The 20,733-nt window shown below is 40.5% G+C and overlaps 1 protein-coding gene across 1 annotated transcript in view; it reads right to left on the bottom strand.

Moving 5' to 3' along the window:
- The window catches only part of AFF3 (AF4/FMR2 family, member 3), a 345,281-nt gene that overhangs the window by 11,400 nt on the left and 313,148 nt on the right, over positions 1-20,733 (bottom strand). The window contains exons 15-18 of the mRNA XM_010001439.1: positions 19,692-19,819; positions 6,415-6,478; positions 3,603-3,739; positions 1,213-1,284 (exon numbers count right to left, since the gene is read on the bottom strand). Coding sequence (XP_009999741.1) covers positions 1,213-1,284; positions 3,603-3,739; positions 6,415-6,478; positions 19,692-19,819 — 401 coding nt within the window. The remainder of the gene's footprint in view (positions 1-1,212; positions 1,285-3,602; positions 3,740-6,414; positions 6,479-19,691; positions 19,820-20,733) is intronic.

Raw genomic sequence — 20,733 nt, 5'->3', positions numbered from 1 at the left:
GGATTTTTGTGCTGCGCGCCGCCGGAGGACAGTCTCTCCTCAGGAGAAGCGCCGGGCTTGGCAGCCCGCCCGGCGGGCGCGGGGAGCAGCCGGGGGATGCGGTGGCCTCGCCGTCACCGTAACTCTCGCTCTGTCACCTTCACAGGTACAGCGCGTATGCAAATGGTGTCAGCTCATCTGCGGGCTGCCAGACGGTGAGTTAGGATCGCGATTCATCGCCCGGGGAAGGCACCGTCTGCTTTCCCTCGCCCTGACCTTTCTGCCGGAACAGATGCGGCGGCTCCGTCAATTTGGATGCGGTTCTGCGCACTCCGAAGGGCTCCGGCACCTCCGAGCAGCCCTTATGAACGCCTTCGGTTTATTATTCGTGGATTTTTTAACTGTTCTCTAGCCCTTTTCCCACCTAAGCGATTTTAAAGCAATTGCCATGAATGCATCCCGTGCTCCTCCTGATGGCACAGCAAGCTAGTGCCAAAGAAAGGGCATTTAAAAATAAATAAAACTGCAACTCTGAACATTTTTTTTTTTTTAATACAAAGGATTAATTAGGCCTCCTTTTTTTTTTTTATCGAGGCTAAAGATACATTTAATTTGGATTTTTAACAGATGGTTAATAGATGTTAAAAACACTTGCTGATTGCAAATGTCCACTTACTGAGAATCAGTAACCATGTAATAGGTATTTAATGTATCAACTACATAGATATTACATTCAAATTTGGGTTTAATCACATTTTAGTATTTTACTAGCAACCAGCAACCACCCTATAGAATCTAAGGTGCGTGTGTATGTATCTAGAAACCTCAATTTTGAAGGTAATCCAAGAGGTTTAATTATCACTGTCACCGTATCTCCCTTCATATAATGTAAATATACTTTATGATTATTGAGCCTAAAATGTCAGCCACAGAAGAAATTACCAAGCTATTGGTACAAAAGTACATCACTCATAAAAACAACAAACCATCAGGCATTTAAAAATTGATTACACTGATGTACCATAGCTGCCCTGTCACAGTCAGTAAGTATGAATTGCTTATTTACAGAGACAGAATGCAGATCTGGTACAGTAAGACAAGGATTGGACCTTCCCAGAGCAGAAAGTATTTCAAGACACAACATAATCCTATTTGGCTGCGTCCAGCATCTGATTTTCAAGAATGGGCTCACTGTAAAAAAGAAGCCTTTTGAGGAAATCTTGATCTACTAACCATAATGCTGCCAGCTGCTTGTCTTCTGGTGTGGCGTTGGGGCCTGAGTGGGTTTTTAGTCTCACTGCATACCTTCAGCAATAGGAAAAAAAAAGCCAGTGTGAGTTAACTGAGACGGCTTTATATTAGTGATCAGAGAGCTAAGCTGGCCAATATAATTTCATCTGCCCCCTTGTACGTATTTGCTCAAGTTACTAAACATACACACGCTTTTCTGGTTGTGTTTCAGAGCTAGTTTGCCAATAACAGTGCACTCTTCAAACAGCAGTAACTCCCTTGAACATCCATCAGTCCACAGGGGAGCCTAGCTGGTGAGGTGATGCTGCCTTACCAAAATAACCTCTCCTGTTCTTGAGACCCAGTTACACAGAGTTCATGCAGAAAGGTTTTCATAGTGTTTGAAGGCAGACAGCCTGCCTTGAAGCTGGTGCTGCCCTCACCCTGCCAGCTCTGAGCACGTCTACCCAGATTTGCTCCTCCAAGCAGAGCACAGCAGAGAGGGAACATGTGGCTCAGAGCTATTTTTGCTCATATGACATTACATTCAAATTCTATAAATATTAAACATCCACAGAGGTAACACTGCTGTTTCAAGAGTGTATGTGCTATGCAATCACAAATTAAGTTTCTGGAAATCTCAGCTTCCAGCTGAACACCTGAACAATGGGCAAGGTTAGGACAACACATAGCACTTCTGGGCTTGCTTCCAGAAAAAATACCTGTTCCCCACCATTATATGAGTGTGTTTTTTCTTATCTTTGCTTTCAAACTTTAATCCTGATAGCTAAGCAAGGATTCAATATGAACATTTTGTTTCAACAGGCGTATCTATTAAACTACTTATTTTCCTGAGCATCAGCAAGATGGACAGCAATTCACTCTGCAACATGACCTCAGCTACACAAATTATTGAAAACTATGGAGCTGCATTTCCAGAGTTAGGACCATATATTTATTATCATGAGAAAAGACAGGGCAGGCAAAGAAAGAGTTTTCTGCCTTTTGAAGGGAAGAAGGAAAGAATTGCAGAGATGGGATGTACTGTTCCCTTACTGAAAAAAAATTAAATAATTATTTTGTTTAATAACCTTCCAGTTAGAAAGCTGGCCTCAATCCACTGAAATGCATGAGAAGACAGCCCCAAGCAGAATAAAACGCCAATGGAATTGTTAACATGCGAGAAAATCACATCAACACTAAGTCCAAAAGAATGCAATTGTTTTAGAAGCTTTCCTCCATTATGAGTATGATTACAAATTAAAATATTTTACTTCCATTTAACTTAGTCCTGATGAGAGTTGTGTGGTTGACAGTTCTAAGAAATGATGCCATGGTCACTGACAGAGCAGTTTTTTCTGCTGGTGTGGCTGAGCTCACCCTCTTGTGGAAAGAGGGCCTCAGCAGTTGGGATTATTTTGATCATAGAATCATAGAATCCCAGGGGTTGGAAGGGACCTCGAAAGATCATCTAGTCCAACCCCCCTGCCAGAGCAGGGTCACCTAGAGTACATCACACAGGAACGCATCCAGGTGGGTTTTGAATGTCTCCAGTGAAGGAGACTCCACAACCTCCCTGGGCAGCCTGCTCCAGGGCTCTGTCACTCTTACAGTAAAAAAATTTTTTCAGATATTCACCTTGAACCTCCTATGCTCCAATTTACACCCATTACCCCTTGTCCTATCACTGGTCATCACTGAGAAAAGCCTAACTCCGTCCCCCTGACACTCACCCCTTACATATTTGTAATTTGATCTTTGTGTTCTCTACTGACACTGTCAATTATGTTAACTGTTAGTACCAACTATAAAGGAGCAAAAGACTGAAAGAGGCAAACTTTCTTCATAGGGACTGAGGGTGGGACTGAATTCTAGGCTGTCCGGTTTGGAGAGCCATGAAGGTGACTAAATGTAGGAGTAGCTTTAGTGTGAGCTGGACTGCTCTTGGGACTCCACTGGCTACAGTAGGAGCATGCACACCAAATCAACCCTGAGTGTCCATTTTTCTATCACTGTTCACATCTTCTTTCAGGTAACCATTACACTGCAGTCTTAAACACGTTGTAGCATTTTGCGAACTGCCACCCCATGAGAATGTTTTGGTATTATGTATTATTTTTCCCTTTTGAATAGTATGGGACTTATACAGTGAAAGTCTGGAAGTAATTTGCAACTGAAGTAATATGAAAAGCTTTGGGGCTTTTTTGCATTCTACACAGTTTCCTCATTTATTTTTCCACAGAATTCATAGATTATACATACATATTACATATGACTGACCAGGTACCTGGTACATTTCTCCTCTTCTACTGTACCTAGGGAATTATCTAATAATGTAGACAAATAGTTTGCACAAACAGAGCAACCCCTGAGGTTATCTCCTTCCTTCCTACCTGATGAGTTCAACTGTTTCTGAATACATTGTATAAGGAGATTTAGATTCCATTGGGCCTTGTTCCATCGCATTTCCACACTCAATAAATGATAGTGCTGCTTCTGCATAATTCAGTGCCTTTCCAAACTTTTCCACCTAGAAGGAAAAAATAAGGACACTGAGAAATAGTGTAATCATCAAGATATGGTTACATTTGATGGGGCTGTATCAACATGAATTGTAAACTTGACAAAAATTGGTGTATCTTCAGATTGACAAATTTTTGTACAAGAAAGCTAAAACACATCAAACACCCTGTGCATCAGTGAAAATCATAAGATACAGAAAGTAGAGCTGAAAAAGGCTACAAGATGTTCTTTTCTCCACACTCTTGTGTCCAAAGAGGGATCAACTCTGCCTAGGACATTCCTGACAGATCTTTGTCAAGAGACTTCCAGTGCTAGAATTTCCACAAACTCATCACCTTTTGCTCCAGCTTTCATACAAAGGGCTTCACGTGTCTGGAAATGTAATTTTTCATCACTCAACAAAGACAGGTAATGGTTATAATGAACTAAGAAAATCAGAAATAATACTTTGACTTCTAACTCTCACATTCAAAGGTTCATCTGTGTTCTCATGTCTCCTTTATCCCTACCATTTTCAGCACGGCTTGACCACACTCTACTCTTGTCAGGAGTTTGTTTTTTATATCTTCCCCCTCCTCTTTCAGGCAATGTTATGCTCCCACAGCTTCTCCTCCCATCCTTCCTCCTTGCCTCATTTCTTCTCCTGTTTTCAGTACTTTTTTGACTCTGTGTATGTGTATTTGTGCACTTACATAGATATATGTACATACATGTCCTCAATGATGGTGTATATGCAAACGTACACATAATGTTCATAAGTGTACATTTACATAACACTTATGTGCCCTCAGAATTTCATTTTTGACGTGGATAGAGATGAATCATACTAAAACCTCTCTGTCTTGACTTCCCTTCAGTCAGAACTCCTGCTGTACGAAAAGCCCATTAATGGAGTGGATGCATTTGGCTGAAATCTGATACACACAGTGAAAGGTTAATGGACCTTATTCTTTTCCTAGGGATAAAATTTTTAAATAGTAACTTTGGAATGGCACACTGGCTTCAATCTATTTTAGGTTCTTACATTATGACTCCCATTGCGATCATACCAGAGAACTCCACAAACTTTTTATTATATTTCTCTCCCCAACGCTCTTGTGCAGGTGGAAGTGCTATTATCCCAATTTCACAGATGGGGGACTAAGGAGCAGAGAGACTTAGAGTAATTTTCAGGCTGCTCACTCTAAGTGCCTATGTTAGGTATTGCAGTGCCCAAGTAGGAGGTATTGAGCTCAGCCAGATGATTCAAAGTGTGTGGAGGCAGCCTGGCAATGTGGCAGTTCCTCCAGAATCCCTACATAGTCAGTGAGGGAGAGGAAGTACCTGAAAAGGGTGGTTCTCAAGGTATAAGTAAGGTGCTGGTCCCCTGTGTATGGAAGCTGAATGTGGAGGATTTTTCAATCACCTCACACTAACAGGAGACTATTTTAGCTGTGCTTAAGTGTCTTTCATGCAGGTAACCTGTGGCAGAGCACACAACAATGCTTGTACCTCTTGTTTCTAAGAGTCCACCATAAAAATATTTCTCCTCAGGCTAAGAATTTCCTTTGCATATTAAGTGTTTGTTTTTTTCCATTCCATTTAAAGCAACACAAATGCACCATTTGTGCTTTTACACAATATTTTCTGATTTAAGGCTTACTTTAGAGTAATATGGAACTGAATAAACCATGTGCTAATAAACTCAGGTAGAGTGTAAAACTCGGTGTTAGTGTCCTAAATCAAGGGTCTGTTTCTGCTTCCTTGGCCTTTTTACACTCTGCACTGCTAAGAAAAAGAGATGAAGAAACAGACACTTTGAGCTACCTTTCTTCTTCCCTGCTGCTGTGACAACAAAGTGTCTGTCTGACAGAATAAGGCAGGAGTGCAGCTGCTCTCCCCTGCAAGATAGCCCTATTAATGCAGGGTTCCACCCAATCTATTGTGCCTGCCATCCCAGAGGCCTAGTGTTTTTAAGGCTGTTCTAGTTTACTCATAGTGCTGGACAGACGTAGCCTTGGAGAAAGCTGAGAGATGGCTAAGTGGAGCTCTCCTGGAGCCTCACACACTTTGTTGCATCCATTTGTTTGGAAAGACAAGCAACTCTTCAGTGCTTCACACAACCGTAGATCTCCCTTTTCCAAGAGGGTCTTAAAGGCTACACCTTTAGACAATTCAAAGCCAGGGCCAAGAATCTGTTTTTTTAACAGCCTTTTGTGTGCAAGGTGCTCCTCTAGGGTTATGTTAGCAGAGGTCTGCCATGAAACCAGGATTCATTTAGTACTGCTGAGCAAATGATCTTTAAAAAAACCAAAAAAACCCAACCAACCAAACAAAAACAAAAAACCACCTCAGCGACCAGACCAAATTTAGGGATACAATTATAGGACCTAGCCAGCTAGTTAAACTGAGAAGATAGATATGTGGATCCCTTACTCAGCCTCCATTACTATAGTTACTAATTAAAGCAAAGGAATAAATGGAAAGTTTTATTTTTCCAGGCCTTTATCTCAGTAAGTCATTATTTGTTAAGCCATAGTTTATTGGGCTATGAACATTTGATTATATAAACATTTCTTAATTTAACAAGCCTAGCCATCCTTATAATAGATTTTATAATTACCCCAGCAATACTGCACTGATGAAGAAACCGCATTACAAAAATAATTTGGAGCAAAATAACTGGAAAGGGAATGTTCTTACCATTGCATCTGCTTTATGCTTCTTCCGTTTAGCTTCCTGCATAAAGTAATCTGCATTGCGTGGCCTACCAGGGGAAAATAAGAAGACATTTTATTATTGACTGAAGTGCAGAATATTTTCAAGTTATCTTTTCCTTATTTCAAACCTGATTTGTGAACATTTTTTATGAAGAAAATAGACTTATCATGTAACCATGCATCTTCTGTTTCCAAATTGCTGCCTGTGGAGACAATAGCATTTATGGCTGTTCTCATTCTTTAGAAGTCAGTGATTCAAAGCAAAAAAAAAAAAAAAAAAGCTAATAAAATGTGGTTTTATGGATGATATAAACTGCTTCCCAAATTAGTGCAGTTTTGATCTGCAAAACGGATGCAGGCATTAAGCATTATTCCATCATGACTCTCCCTGATGCTTGATTACCACTTTTTCTACTCCTCTCTGTACATTGTCATTTGCTTTGGCTTCTTCCTCTTCTCAAAACAATCTCTCCACTTTAAAAACACATCGAACCTGTTTGCCTCCACAACTACCATCTTGCTCCCCTTCTGCCTCTTATCCAGTACCTGAAGAGGCCCACAGGAAAGCTGGGGAGGCACTTTTTACAAGGGCATGTAACGATAGGACAAGGGGTAATGGATTAAAACTGTAAGAGGGGATATTTAGGTTAGACATTAGGAAGAAGTTCTATAGTGTGAGGGTGGTGAGACACTGGAGCAGGCTGCCCAGAGAAATTGTGGAAGCCCCATCCTCAAAGTGTTCAAGGCCAGGTTAGATGGGGCTCTTAACAACCTGGTCTAGTGGGAGGTGTCCCAGCCCATGCAGGGAGTTGGATCTAGACAATCTTTAAGGTCCCTTCCAACCCAAAGCATGCTATGATTCTATGATCTGTAAGCACACTGAGAGCGCTGTTTCCTTCTGCTGCCTGGAGTTCATCTTTGACTGGGCCACCTGCTGCAATTCCACTGGCATTGCTCATGCCAGTTTCTTCATTGACTTCTCCTCAAAGAGATCTTGGAGATGTCACCCCTTCCTTAACCTATCTGACCTACTGACTGCAGAGAACAAATTCAACTGCTGTCTCTATGCTGAGGTTCACAACTACATTTCTGATCCAGACTCATCCACTTCCATTACAAAAGAAAACACAAACTGATACCTCTTTGCCAATGCCTGTTCACCACCTCAGTGAGCTCCTCATGGCTGAAATAAATTTCCTCATCTCCTCCCACAAGCTCTCCCTATTGCACCTTTCTCAGTCATTGTGTAGAACAGCCATTTGCTGTATCGTTTCAGGCCATAACCATGCATCTTCCATTGCCTCATAAAAATCTTCACATTTCCTGACCCTGCAGATTCTTCCAGTCGCATATACATGGGAGCTGGCTGCCTTCTTTCTCTACTCAGCTAAAACATGTCTTAGTTCTTCTCAGTTTATACTGTGCTTACTGCCATGTCCTCATCTCTCTCAGAGAAGGAAGTTTTCCTTTGCAAAATAGTTTTCTTAGTATTGCTTAGAGTGTCATCACTTTGCCCTTACCTAATGAAAATGAGATATTCCTGAGTAGTCAGAGTGTGAATTCTTATGTTTTTACCATTCATGCTTTTAAGTGTTAGGTGTTGTAAATGATATGTTATTATTGCCACTCAGCAATCTGTTGTAGGTTAGCCCTGGTAGGCAGCTCATCCCCCAGAGTGTGGCTTGCTCACTCCCCTCTGCAAGACTGGGGAGAGAAGTGGAAGGATAAAAGTGAGAAAACTCGTGGGTTGAGATAAAAACAGTTTAATGGGTAAAGCAAAGCAGAATAAAGAATTCATTCACTCCTTCTATACAACAGGTAGGTGTTCAGTCATGTCCAAAAAAGCCAGGCTTCACCACACTTAGAAGTAACTTGGGAAGACAAATACCATGACTCTAAACATCCCTTTTTTCTCCTTCTTCCCCCAGCTTTTATTGCTGAGCATAATGTCATACAGCGTGGGGTATCTCTCTGGTCAGTTGGTGTCCTCATCTCTCTCAGAGAAGGAAGTTTTCCTTTGCAAAATAGTTTTCTTAGTATTGCTTAGAGTGTCATCACTTTGCCCTTACCTAATGAAAATGAGATATTCCTGAGTAGTCAGAGTGTGAATTCTTATGTTTTTACCATTCATGCTTTTAAGTGTTAGGTGTTGTAAATGATATGTTATTATTGCCACTCAGCAATCTGTTGTAGGTTAGCCCTGGTAGGCAGCTCATCCCCCAGAGTGTGGCTTGCTCACTCCCCTCTGCAAGACTGGGGAGAGAAGTGGAAGGATAAAAGTGAGAAAACTCGTGGGTTGAGATAAAAACAGTTTAATGGGTAAAGCAAAGCAGAATAAAGAATTCATTCACTCCTTCTATACAACAGGTAGGTGTTCAGTCATGTCCAAAAAAGCCAGGCTTCACCACACTTAGAAGTAACTTGGGAAGACAAATACCATGACTCTAAACATCCCTTTTTTCTCCTTCTTCCCCCAGCTTTTATTGCTGAGCATAATGTCATACAGCGTGGGGTATCTCTCTGGTCAGTTGGGGTCAGTTGTCCCAGTTGTGTCCCCTCCCAACTCACTGAGCATCCCCAGCCCACTCACTGGTGAGGTGTGGTGGGAAACAGTAAAGGCTCTGACTGTGTGTAAACCCTGCTGAGCAACAGCTAAAACATCCTTGTGTTATCAACGCTGTTTTGGTCTCAATTCCAAAACAGCACCATACGAGCCACTGTGAAGACAAGTTACTCTAACTGAGCCAAAACCAGTACATAGTCCTCACTAGCAGCAAGAGCATGCTGAGATCCATAACTGAGATCAGTGGGAGCCTCTTGACAAAAGAGGACAGCCATATATATACACTTCCTTGAGACCATAAAGCATTTAGCAGTGTCTTTACTTAGTTAATTTCTTTCTACTTTCTATGCCCACAATTTCAAGGACATTTAATTGCACCATGGAAGGTTAGTCAACCTTCTTTTGAAGACAAGGAAGGCTGAGGAACACTAGATAGAAATAAGATTCAAAGTCTGGCTTATTTGGAATGACCTCTGCCCTAGAAAGCTTGTTTATATAAAGAAAAACAGTTCCTTTGCTTCAACTTCAAAATACTACTCTCCCTCAGAGTGGAGTTTCTCCTCAGCTTACCCGAGCCAGTAGGTCAGAAAGGGGACTAAAACAGGTTTGTGACCCAGTATCTCATAACCTACTGCAGCTGCAAATACCTCCTGTGCCCAACAAGATGCTAACATTATATTAATAATACAGACTATTTGGATTTGGTCTTGGTCAATTATGAAATATCAGACATTGAAACAGTGTTAGCTTGATACAGGAAAATAACGACATTTTCAGAACAATTGAAAGAATTCTTAAAAAATATTAAGCACAGTCTCTCTTTGTCTTGTGCAATGACCTAAGTAAAATGATTTACAATGAAGTGTCAAAAAGCAAAGCAAGGCAGGGCAGATCAACCAAGCAGTGTTTTCGTCTCTCTGAAGTGATCACGGTGATGAACCTTTACGTGCTACTTTCAAACTCAGGTCATCAAACTATGTCCATTGCAACATTGCCTCTCAGATATCACCCAGCCCTATATGTCTAACTTGCTTGTCTGAAGCATGGTAAGAGGCTGTAAGATGAAAGTGAGATAACACAGCTGTAATTATGGTCTGCTTACTCATAGGTTTTTAACTTGTAGTAGGTTTTATTCTCCCAAGTCATGACTAACAATGCAGTTATAAGCAAGAGGCATGCACATCACTGAACCAAGAAGCCTGCTTTGAGGCCCCTGCTGTGGGATGGGGTGGTTGGCCATAATGCAACACACAAAAGCTGAACTCATTGGTTTGTACTAAGTCAAATAGTTTTTTTGGGAGGCCTAATATAAAAAAGAAACTATAAAAAAGTAATTTTAAAGCAAAGCATATATACCCTCAATGTAAACATTCAGATATGTCCACAGGAAAAATGCAAGATTGATTTACAAATCAGGGGATTAAAAAAAATAAATTAAGATAAATTAGGAAAAAATGGATAGGATATGTTTTCTTCTAGTTTCTTAAACAGAGAGTTAATAAACATGCCAAGTCAAATTCTCATTTGTTTATGTAATCTATGGAACACTGCTCTTCTACTTACCGCTACATGTTAATAAACTTTCTATTCAAATTACAAATGGGCATGTTGGGTGAAAATGGAAAACAGAAATGTCCTACAGATTTAACGTATGCTCATTTACATTGCATACATTTCTTACATAATTTTAGTAACAAAATAAGGATGTGCTTGGATTAATTATTTTCTAGTGGCAAAGAAAGGTTTCAAATTCAGATTTGTTTAGGTTCGCATTGCACACAAACATAATTTGTCTTTTTAAATCCAGTACACTAGTACAAATTTTTATGTTATGAAAAAAAAAAACACAAAACCAGGAAAAACCCACTCTTCTGTAGGCTTCTTGAAGAGAACAGGTTACCTCAGCTCATGGGTATATAAAGACACATGAGAAAGCTGATGCATAAAATAATTAATGTTCTTTTGCATACTGCACATTTTGTATCTAGGAAGCTTACCAAATATTCTATTAACCATAGTCTGATTTCACAGACCCTTAGGTTACAATGACTGAGAACCCATACCTCTTACAAACTTGAGGGTTCATCCAAATTTCTTCTGTAGCTTGGCCTATTTAGTGAAATTGGTGATAATCTCAGACTGGAGAATTTGCAGGTATTCTCATTGCATGGCATTTTCAGATACTTTATGATTTTGTTGAGAGCTATCTTGAGAAGAAGCAAATCTGTTTTCCCACTGGTGAGATTCAGAAAGATCTGAGGCTAGGTACCTTTGCAGGTCTTGGGTCTAAAACTGGAAGTCCCTCTGCAGATCACAGCCTTGCTACAGCCTGAGAAACCAGGGAATGAAGAAAATTTCTGCAGAGTTAAAATGGTACAAGGCTACTGGTTGAACTGGAGTGGATGTAAGTAGTAGAAGCAGCAATGGAGCCTTTTTACCAGGCAAAAAAGGTTGGTGGTCATGAATGTAAACTGAAGTCTCACAGAAAGTTATTCAGTGACTTCTGGTTTTCAGACAATTGAATCAGATTCTCCTTTTAAGTTATTTACAACTGTATGTGTCTATTGGTGTCAGCGCTGTCACTTCAGATTTACAAACAGAATTCAGGCCTCTTTAAAAAAAATAAAATTAAAAAGAAGTCTGACTTCAAATTAACAGGTACAAACAAGTGTTTTATCTCTAGTAATAATCTTGACTGCACAAGAAAGTCATTTGTTTCTGAATATCTGATTGTTGGTACTTTCAGAAATACAGTCCTCTTCAACAAAGGCAAAAAGAAGTTCTAATACACTGCTCTAATGCATCTCATATATCTCTCTGAAAGGCAAGAGAAAGAGCTTAAAGCATCAGTGCCAACTAAGCCAGGCCACTGGTGAATTCTCCCTGGGATCAAGTGTCATTATGTGAAACTGGCTGCTCTCAAGGAGAATTTACCCTGCTACGTTGATTGGGGAAAGCAATCAAGTACCGCTGGAACCATTTCAACGCATTCTCCGTCAACACTAGGCAGTCACCTAGGCACTGCAACAGAATCCAGCCTTTTACAGAATAACCCCCCCACGGCTAGATCTGATAGTACAAACAAGGCCAGGCTTCCCTTTCAGCCGTGGCATTCAAACCATTTATGACTTTGACAAGGGCAGCCTCAGTAGCATGGCTGTGGCTGAATCCAGGATGAAATGTATCAAACAATCCACTACTGTCCAGAATTTCTCTCACTCGCCTTGCCACCACTTTCTCTGGGAGGCTGCTGAAAACCAGCAGGAGAGACAGCATTTCTATTGCTTGTTATGTTGTGCGGGATCCCAGCGTGAGGTGAGATGGCTGCGGGCATGGTAATTACTCCCCTTCCAGAAGCAGCCTTTCAGAATTTCCAGGCTGTTGAGCTCCTAAGAGTGGTGTTACCATTACCCAGGTGAAATGTCTCTGTGTGTGTCTTTCTCTCTCTCATCCTATTTAGCTCAATGCCATTACAGAGCATCTCTGCCACCTTTGTCTTTTGCTGCCTTCTCTGAATTTAATTTACTCCAGTTTAGCAGATAATTGCAAAAATGTAAACTCATGCAGTAAAAAAAGGGGAAGAGAATCAAACAAAGTGAATCAATAAAAGCCTTACTCCGTACAGTAATTTATCAGCATCTACTGCAACATAATCTCCTTGGAACTCAGTGCAACCACTCGTATTTACAGAGTATGGTATAGCTTAGACTCCAACATACAATTTTAATTATAACTGCATTCAAAAATGCATTCTTCATCTAATTTTTATATTTTATATGAACTAAATACTAAACTATAGCATTTTCTGCTTCATTTACATATTCTACCACTTGTACATTATTTCTTACTGTGGTATGGTGCTTTATGAGGATACATTAAAAAAACTAATAAAAGTTCAATTAACCAGCATAAACGTAGCCAAGTGCATATTTTAATACCCATCAGAGATAATGCTGCTGAAGTGTTATAAAAAACAAACTAGTGCTTCCTCAGTGTACAACAATTGCACATAATAAAAGCAGCTTAAATCATAATTCTAAACATAAGACCAGTTTCACAACTTTAGCAAACTTGACCCTAAAAATGTCAGTGTGCTGGAAGGGAGCAGAACAGATAAATAAGCATCTTTTAAATTTGATCAGAGCTGGAAGCAAATCAGAAGAAACTGTCGTAGCCAGAGTTAGCCCATGTCCAGTTTTGAAGCTGTGCCAGTAGGCCTTGAACTTTCAGTCCCAGGCCTGTAAGAGCAAGAAAATAATGTAAAGTACAAGGTAGGTTTATACAGCCCTGCCTATTTGCTGTTTCATATTGGGACATGTGTTAGGAGCATGGGTGACATGGATCACAGATAAAGATGGTCATCTTGGGCATAAAGGACAGAGCTGAAGCTGGGGAGCAGGTATTGCTGTGCAAAATAGTATTCCCCCCTGATGTGTCATGGCCTGTCCGTTCCACAACTTAAACTAAATGCTGGTTTATGGAACATGGCACTGCTGTGTCTCAAGCATGGCACACAGGATGGGGGAGACCCCATGGCAGAGTACAAGGTGGGTACTCAGTTATGGGAGCCTCTTGCTCACTAGCCCAGCAGGTCTGGAAAGGTCAGAGGAACATACAAATGGAGAGGGCAGGGAGAGTATTTGTGATGCATTTAAATGATAATGCTATAAGCATTTCAGAAAGACAGGAACAAAGAATGGGATTGGAGTCAGGCCAAATATAAGAAAAACTTACTTGAGAGCACAACTACACAGCTAATATCTTGTTGGGCTTAGTATGACAAGGTCAATAGCTCAGATTAGATGAATAGACGAATAATACAGATACCTAAGAAGGGAGTTACTGTTGCAAAAAATAGCACACAAAATTAAACCTGGCACTTAATTTAAAACAAATGAAGAAAGATAAAATAAGCAGGGATTTCTGTTTTGTCAAAAATGCAAAATCCCCCAGACTAACTGTATCTTTTTAGTGAAATGCGAGAGACTAAGAGAAAGGCTCAAATTACTGGGCCTGACCTAGATTAATGACTTAAGGATATCCATGTGAAATCAGTATCTAAACTAAAGCATACAAGGGCAAAATGTACATGTGAAGAGAGAGAAATGAAAGATGTACTAAAAATAGGCACTTGAGCTCCAGTATTAAAAGCAGAGGTGGAAAACATTACATCCTTGCAGTTAAGCTAGGTTATGTTAAATAGACACTGAAGTCAACTAATTTTAATCAGAGGTGGAGTGAAAGCCTTTACAGTCCGAAGTAGGGAGAGAGGGCAGGACCACAGCAGTCCAGATTTATGGATTTATGTTGTTTTAAAATGCCATAGAATCGCACCCTGAATTCCTCAGAGGCAGTTGAAAACCAAAGGCAGAAAGATCTTTCTGGGAGAGACTGCGTGGCAGCCAGCCAAGATGTTCCCAGCTCTGATGAGTGAGAAGTCAAGGTGTGGGTGAAACTGCTCAAGGGCAGTACATGTGAAATCTGAGTCAACGAATGAGGCATAGACACTGAAAAAAGCAGGTGATCCTGAAACACAGACTCTATCCAGGGCTCTGGCCTGTGATGCCTTTCTAAGAAACTTCAGTCATCACAGGATTTGAAAGAAATCATAATCAGGCACTAGAAGACCTGGAAAGAATCTGATAGGGATTCTGGGAATTCATATTCCTTGTGTGCATTGTGTCCTCCAAGCTGTCCTCCAGCTCCATGGTTCATTGCTGGCTCTCAAGATGAACAGGTTACTCCCAGGCTAAAAATGAATTTGAACAGTCAATTTGTGATTCTCTAGGCTAAAGTGGTTATGATAATTTGCTAGTATGGTTCATTATCCCTGTAAGATAAAAATATTCTTTATATGTTGAAGGAACAATCAGGAAAGGTCCCAGGTTTTCCTAGGGGATCACAGCCTTTGTACCCTAGGGCTGTTACACTGAGCTTTTTAGTCCAAAAGGGAAACCTCTGTGTAATTATATTGTGGAAAATGGTCTTGAACTACATTCTTCAAACAAAGATATTTACCATTGCTACAGGGACAGCAAAGCTGAATTAGGAATTAAGCTGCAAATAGAGGCATTAGAATATTTCTCACACACCACACCTGTGAATCCTGGCATTGAGGGTGATGAAAATCCATGCTGCTCTATGATCTGGAACAAGACAAACCCTGAGTTGCACTCAGGACTTCTAGCTCTTCAAGAAAAAAGCAATGTTTGCTACCAAACATATGGAAAACAAACTCTGTCTACAACCAGGGGTATGGTAGAATGGTAGACATAATGGGATGTTAGATTAGATTTCCTCATAGTCAGTAAGAGACCTAGAGTAGACAACGAGTTGCAAAAAGGTTTGGAGAGTGCTTATCATCTTCTGTAGGCATCTGCTCATTGCTCACCAGTTGCAGGGGTGAGGAAAGACGGGTGAGAGAGGAGAGACTATCCTATCTAAGTTAGGTTGGTGGTTGGACTCGATGATCTTGAAGGTCTTTTCCAGTCAGAGTGATACTGTGAAAAGATTCAGCTCTGCTGTTGGTAGCTGGAGGAGAGTTTGCTGAGCCTGATTAGAGGGCCCTTGTCCTGCTAACAGTTATGATTTACTGTGGACTAAAGATATTTTCTAGTCAAGCAGTAAAGTAAGAGAAATAAATGTTAAAATGAGCTGATGCAAACCAATCCTCCTTCCCTAGTGGAAAAATTATCAGAAGCCATCTCAGATCTGAGTCTGTCAGTAAAATCATTCTTTGGCTATGTCTGTGTGAGTGGAATAAGAAAGGCAAGGATACCAGCTCTACTGTTTGGTCACCCATTGCTAATTCTCTCCCTGGCATAGTTCTGAGCTCAGTCCAAGGCAATGCCTGGGCACAGCTGACTTGGGGTTCAAGCTGAAACAGAAAGATGCACCAGAAAGTTTTATTTAGAGCTCTTCATAGGCTATATGTATAACATCTTTACAGGTGGAATATTTTCTGTGTATAGATATTTACTGGTTGCAGGAATGTTGTCTTTCATGTCCCTTGGACAATGAGAAGCTGGTGGGTGTTTGTAGCACCTGAAGTTCCATAGAGGTGGAACAAACATTCAATAAAATATGAACCAAGAAACCCACCAAAGCTGAAGATGTGTTGTCTTGTTCCTATAAGGCCATAAATAAATAAATAGTAAAAAAAAATAAGGTAAACAAGCCAAACGCCAAGTTTGAAAGGGTAACCCACAATGCAAGTGAGAAAATCTTCAGGAGCAACTTCAGATTTAGCCATAAGGAAAACTGGGAAGCTAGGTACATTTTGCTCTTTTTATACCACACATGCAGCATCTGGGGGAGGGTGTGGGACTGTGCCCACAGGCAGCCACAGCATGTCTGTGCTTATCACTTCAAGGACAACAGACTTTGTTCCTAAATGCAGTTATTGGGAATTCTAGCATTCAGTGAAATTACAGCAGGACTGAATTTGGCTTGAAGCATTACTCTGTAGCCTTGAAAATGTTCTCTTCACAGAGTCAGAAATGGCCAAAAATGCAGGAAATCTCATTAAGAATTAATATGGGAGACAGCACTGATGTCACTTATACATGTGGCATGCTGGGTACCTCGAAGCATATTTAGAGCAGGCAATAAACAACAGCAAACCAGTGAAAGTAGGATTTTTCCTGTCTTTCGAAGACTGTTAGCTATGTTTACTGTTATATTGCAATGTATGTGTATACAGCACTCTGCCAAGCAAGAGACACATTTTATTGACCTACTTGTGTTCCAATTTACTGCTAGTGACAGCTGTTGCCAATGATCTGGAGAAAATAAATTGAGAATAAAGTGAAGAGATGCTGATTGGTCAAAAATATTAGTTGTTGTTTAAAATAAAATATAAGGGATTTAGTCTCTTAAAAACTACAGATTCTGATTACAACAAAGACTTTAAAGCCATGGCTGGATTACAATAAAGCAGAATTTCATGGATTATGAGATGAAATACTTCATAACCATAATTTTGGACAAAATGCTGCCATTAGGATTATTACATAATTTTAGACCTACTCTTGCATTTCTTCAAATCCTCTGCTGTGGTACTAGAAGAATGTGAAAGACACTGGCTGCCATTTTTAATGTTATCCTTCTAACATGTGAGTCAAATTTGTTGACATTTAACATTTGCAGCCAGTCTAATCTGCTATATTTCAGTGACTTCTCTACACAGTAATTTCAGGATTGAGGTCTAGTATAGCTGGTGTTCTGGTGGTGTTCCTTAGATAAAGGTTATGGAAGACAGTTGTAGCACATGGAAAACTCCCTCTTCTAGTTAGCACAACGGGCTTTTAACTGTTTTTGGTTTTTAAGTGCAAATTAAGACATATTTGATTCTGTGTTTTATCTTATTTAGCTTTTTACAGTGCTTTTTTTAATGGGCCACAAGTTGCTTGGGGACACTTTACATGGAAGGCACTATCTGCCAACAGTTTAATTGTATCTCTCTCTGAAGAGGTGAAACAGTTTTATTTAAGATGCCTGTCAAAGTAATCACATGTATCACTAATGGAGAAAGCAAGTGATAAACACCCCTTAGATGACAAAGGCAGTGGAAAAAGCAGTTTTCCTATGACAGCATTTTAGGCGAAAGACAAAACAAACCATTCCCCCAATTTTTGTCAGTATCCTTAGAGAAAAATCAGAAGACAGTTCTGTTGTAGCTGTTTATGATTATGGGTTTTATTCTCCTAATCCAGACAGATGAGCACATCCTACAATTCTGACTTTTACCAGGCACACTGATACCTTGTATGTGCCTGCTTAAACTGTAGAAAAATTGAACAGTTGCAAGTAGATTATAGATTATAAATTATTGAACTCGGCAGTACTTATAAACAGCTTCAAATTTCCTCAATGGAGATTGTTGAATAGATTAACTTGATGAGTTAAAAAATAACATGGAGGGAAGTGGAGAAGGAGGGAAAATATGGACATACACAGGGGAGAGTTTTCTCCAAAAGAGGTAGAAAAATTTATTACATTTAATTCAGTTTACATCTCCTCACGACTGTCATGAACACACACAGAAATGAATCTCACCAGCCTTCTTTTCTTGACATATCAAACAGTTACATCCCTTTGAAGTCTATGGGAATTATTTCTATCTTATAGTAGAAAACCTGGATTCTCTTTATGAGTGGCTGCCATCCCTCTAGTTGTCCCTGAGATGAGTTTTTATGAACAAACCTTTCTACTTCTACTACTATTATAATAGTTATTGCTGTTATTATTATTGTTATTATTACTAATATATCCCAGTTAGTAGAAAGCAATTTCTAAGGAAACAGGGCTATTACTTCAGGGTTTCCTTTGGTATAAAAGATTTAGAGATGTCTGTGGTTCTATTCAAATGTAGTCGGGGAGTACGAAAGGCATGTCAAGGTCACACAACTTATGGAGCTCCAGGCAGTCTGAGGCATAGCTTGAATAGAACCTCTTCTACACTAGCCAGGAAAAAAAGAAATTGGTATTTTCAGGCCAGAACATGACCAGTCAAAAAGAATCTAGATTCTAGATAGTAGGATTTCAACTCAGTTTCATCTTGGCACCTTATCTAAGTAACATCACATCCTAAATAATCGTGGGAAATGAACCAGCAGCAATTTTAATTTACCAAAAATAAAAGAAAGACAATTACAAGGTAAAATTATTTTCAGAGAAGGAAAGCAGGGAATGTTTGAAGGATGCAGTGGAGGTGGGGAGAGCTAGGTATCCCCACAGATACTCAGGCTAACCACTGCTGCCTCCTACTTGCCATGCCTTTGTGACACCTTTTTCTGAGCAGCAGCAGCAGCAATGACAGCAGCAGCTGTCAATGCTCTGGGATGAAAGGCTCCCATATGTCCTCTCCTCTTGCTTTAAGAAGTGCACAAGAAGAGTGCTCCTCTGACCCCACCTCTCTATGGTTCTGTATATATTAATAGTCTGATATGTGGATAATTAATGCCAGAGCCCCAAGGGTACTAATAAAGCCTTAATGGCCCTGACGTGTTGCATGTGGAGCCTCCCTCCTCTGCCCATGGGCTAAATAAATCCATTTAAGTTCAGGTCTGGGCCTTCACTCCCTGTGAAACTAATCTTAAGCGTGCTTGTCTTCAGCCTTTTCACAGCTGTGCTTGCACCTGGCCATGGCCTCCACTGATCTGGACCCTGACCTGGAGACTGTCTTCCCGGCTGGACCTCAAACCTCCCTTGTCACTATGCATGTTGGGCAATCACTGTGTGGTGTCTGGCCCTCATGGGACCTGATCCTGACCCGACTTCCAGGCCTGATCTTGGACCTGCCTCATCACTGTGGACTTGTCTGAGGATCAGACAAGTTTGTCTCTTGGTTGAAATGTCTGCCAGCCCTGAGCCTGCCCTGCTCACAGGGCTTGGGTACAGTGGGACTGGCCCCCAGCTGTCATGGCCCCTGCCCTGTCAGCTGCATTCTGCTCCTTGGCTTCTGACTCCCCATCATTTAGGGAACAGCCATTTCTCACTGCTCACTGATTAATTAGAAGCTTAATTTATGATAAAAAAAATGAAGGAGTGAATATAGTATGTCTCATTAATTTCTCAGTGTATAGTATTACTATAATACTTCTGGACATTACTCAGGTTCCATTGGACCAACTTCTATTTTTCTGTCTTAAAATGCAGGAAATTACATTGTTTTCTTTAAAGTCATCTGTACTTACATATCATCAAAGATAAGCTTTGTCCTTCTGCAGTCCCTGGGTGTGCTGGATAGAGGTGACCAAGACTCTGTTTGGGACTGGGGCTTATTGCAGAGAAGAACATTTTCTGAATTGACGTGAATTGCTTTCTAGACAGGAAAGAGCAGAGAAGACATTAAGGAATTGGCAAGTAACTTCAAAAAAAGCAACTAATAAACAACAGATCATCTTTGCATTGTGTTGTAAATTGGCAGCTAGTTTTCCTACTATATCAGCAGGGAGTATGTATAACTGTCCTGTCACTGATAGCCACAAATTCACAGACGCTGTTCAGAGTACTTTCTAAAGGGCTCAAGGTTCTATGTGATGTACAGAAAAACTGAGCTGAACTATTAGTAACTATCAAAACACTCTGAAACACAGCAAGTGAAAGTATTAAAGAATAGATGTATCATGGTCATTTAGAAGATCAAGAGATAATCCCGAAGTCTTCAACTTCCAAACTAGCATGGTATCTTGCCTTAGGAGAGTAAGGCTCACTTGTTTACCTCTTTCACTCTGCACTGGGGATGTGCCTGTGTGGTATGAATTTGTAGCCCAAGGTCCAGGTTTCTTTCTGCTCTAGGACCCTGATCAACTTGAAAGATCTGTGCTACAGCAGAAGCACATCTTTTGGCAGGGTCTCACACATTCCCTCAGCTGTATCCCTCTTCTTCCCTCACGTTACCTCACAAGCCCTCGGTCCCACCAAGTGATCTCCTGTTAGGCTACAATGAACTGGTACAATGCCAAGCAGAGAGCCCTGGAGTTGGATTTGGTTGACAACCACTGCCAGAAAACACTATTTCTTCTCTGTGAGGTGACAGAAATACAACTAAGAAACAGACAAAAAGTTCAAAGGGATAAAAGCCACTCCCTGGCTTGCAGCCTCTGACAGAAATTCAAAGGACCATTTGGTCATGCCAGTTTGGTGCCAGATGCAAAGATGGGATAAAACAAAGCTAACTTTAACATTTACAGTTAATGAGCACTCATCTTCTATATAGCACACCCAGATCAGTTC

Source organism: Chaetura pelagica, unplaced genomic scaffold (genome assembly GCF_000747805.2).
Source record: "Chaetura pelagica isolate M959 unplaced genomic scaffold, ChaPel_1.0 scaffold377, whole genome shotgun sequence".
Classification (NCBI taxonomy): Eukaryota; Metazoa; Chordata; class Aves; order Apodiformes; family Apodidae; genus Chaetura; species Chaetura pelagica.
This window is presented reverse-complemented; position numbering and strand designations above follow the sequence as displayed.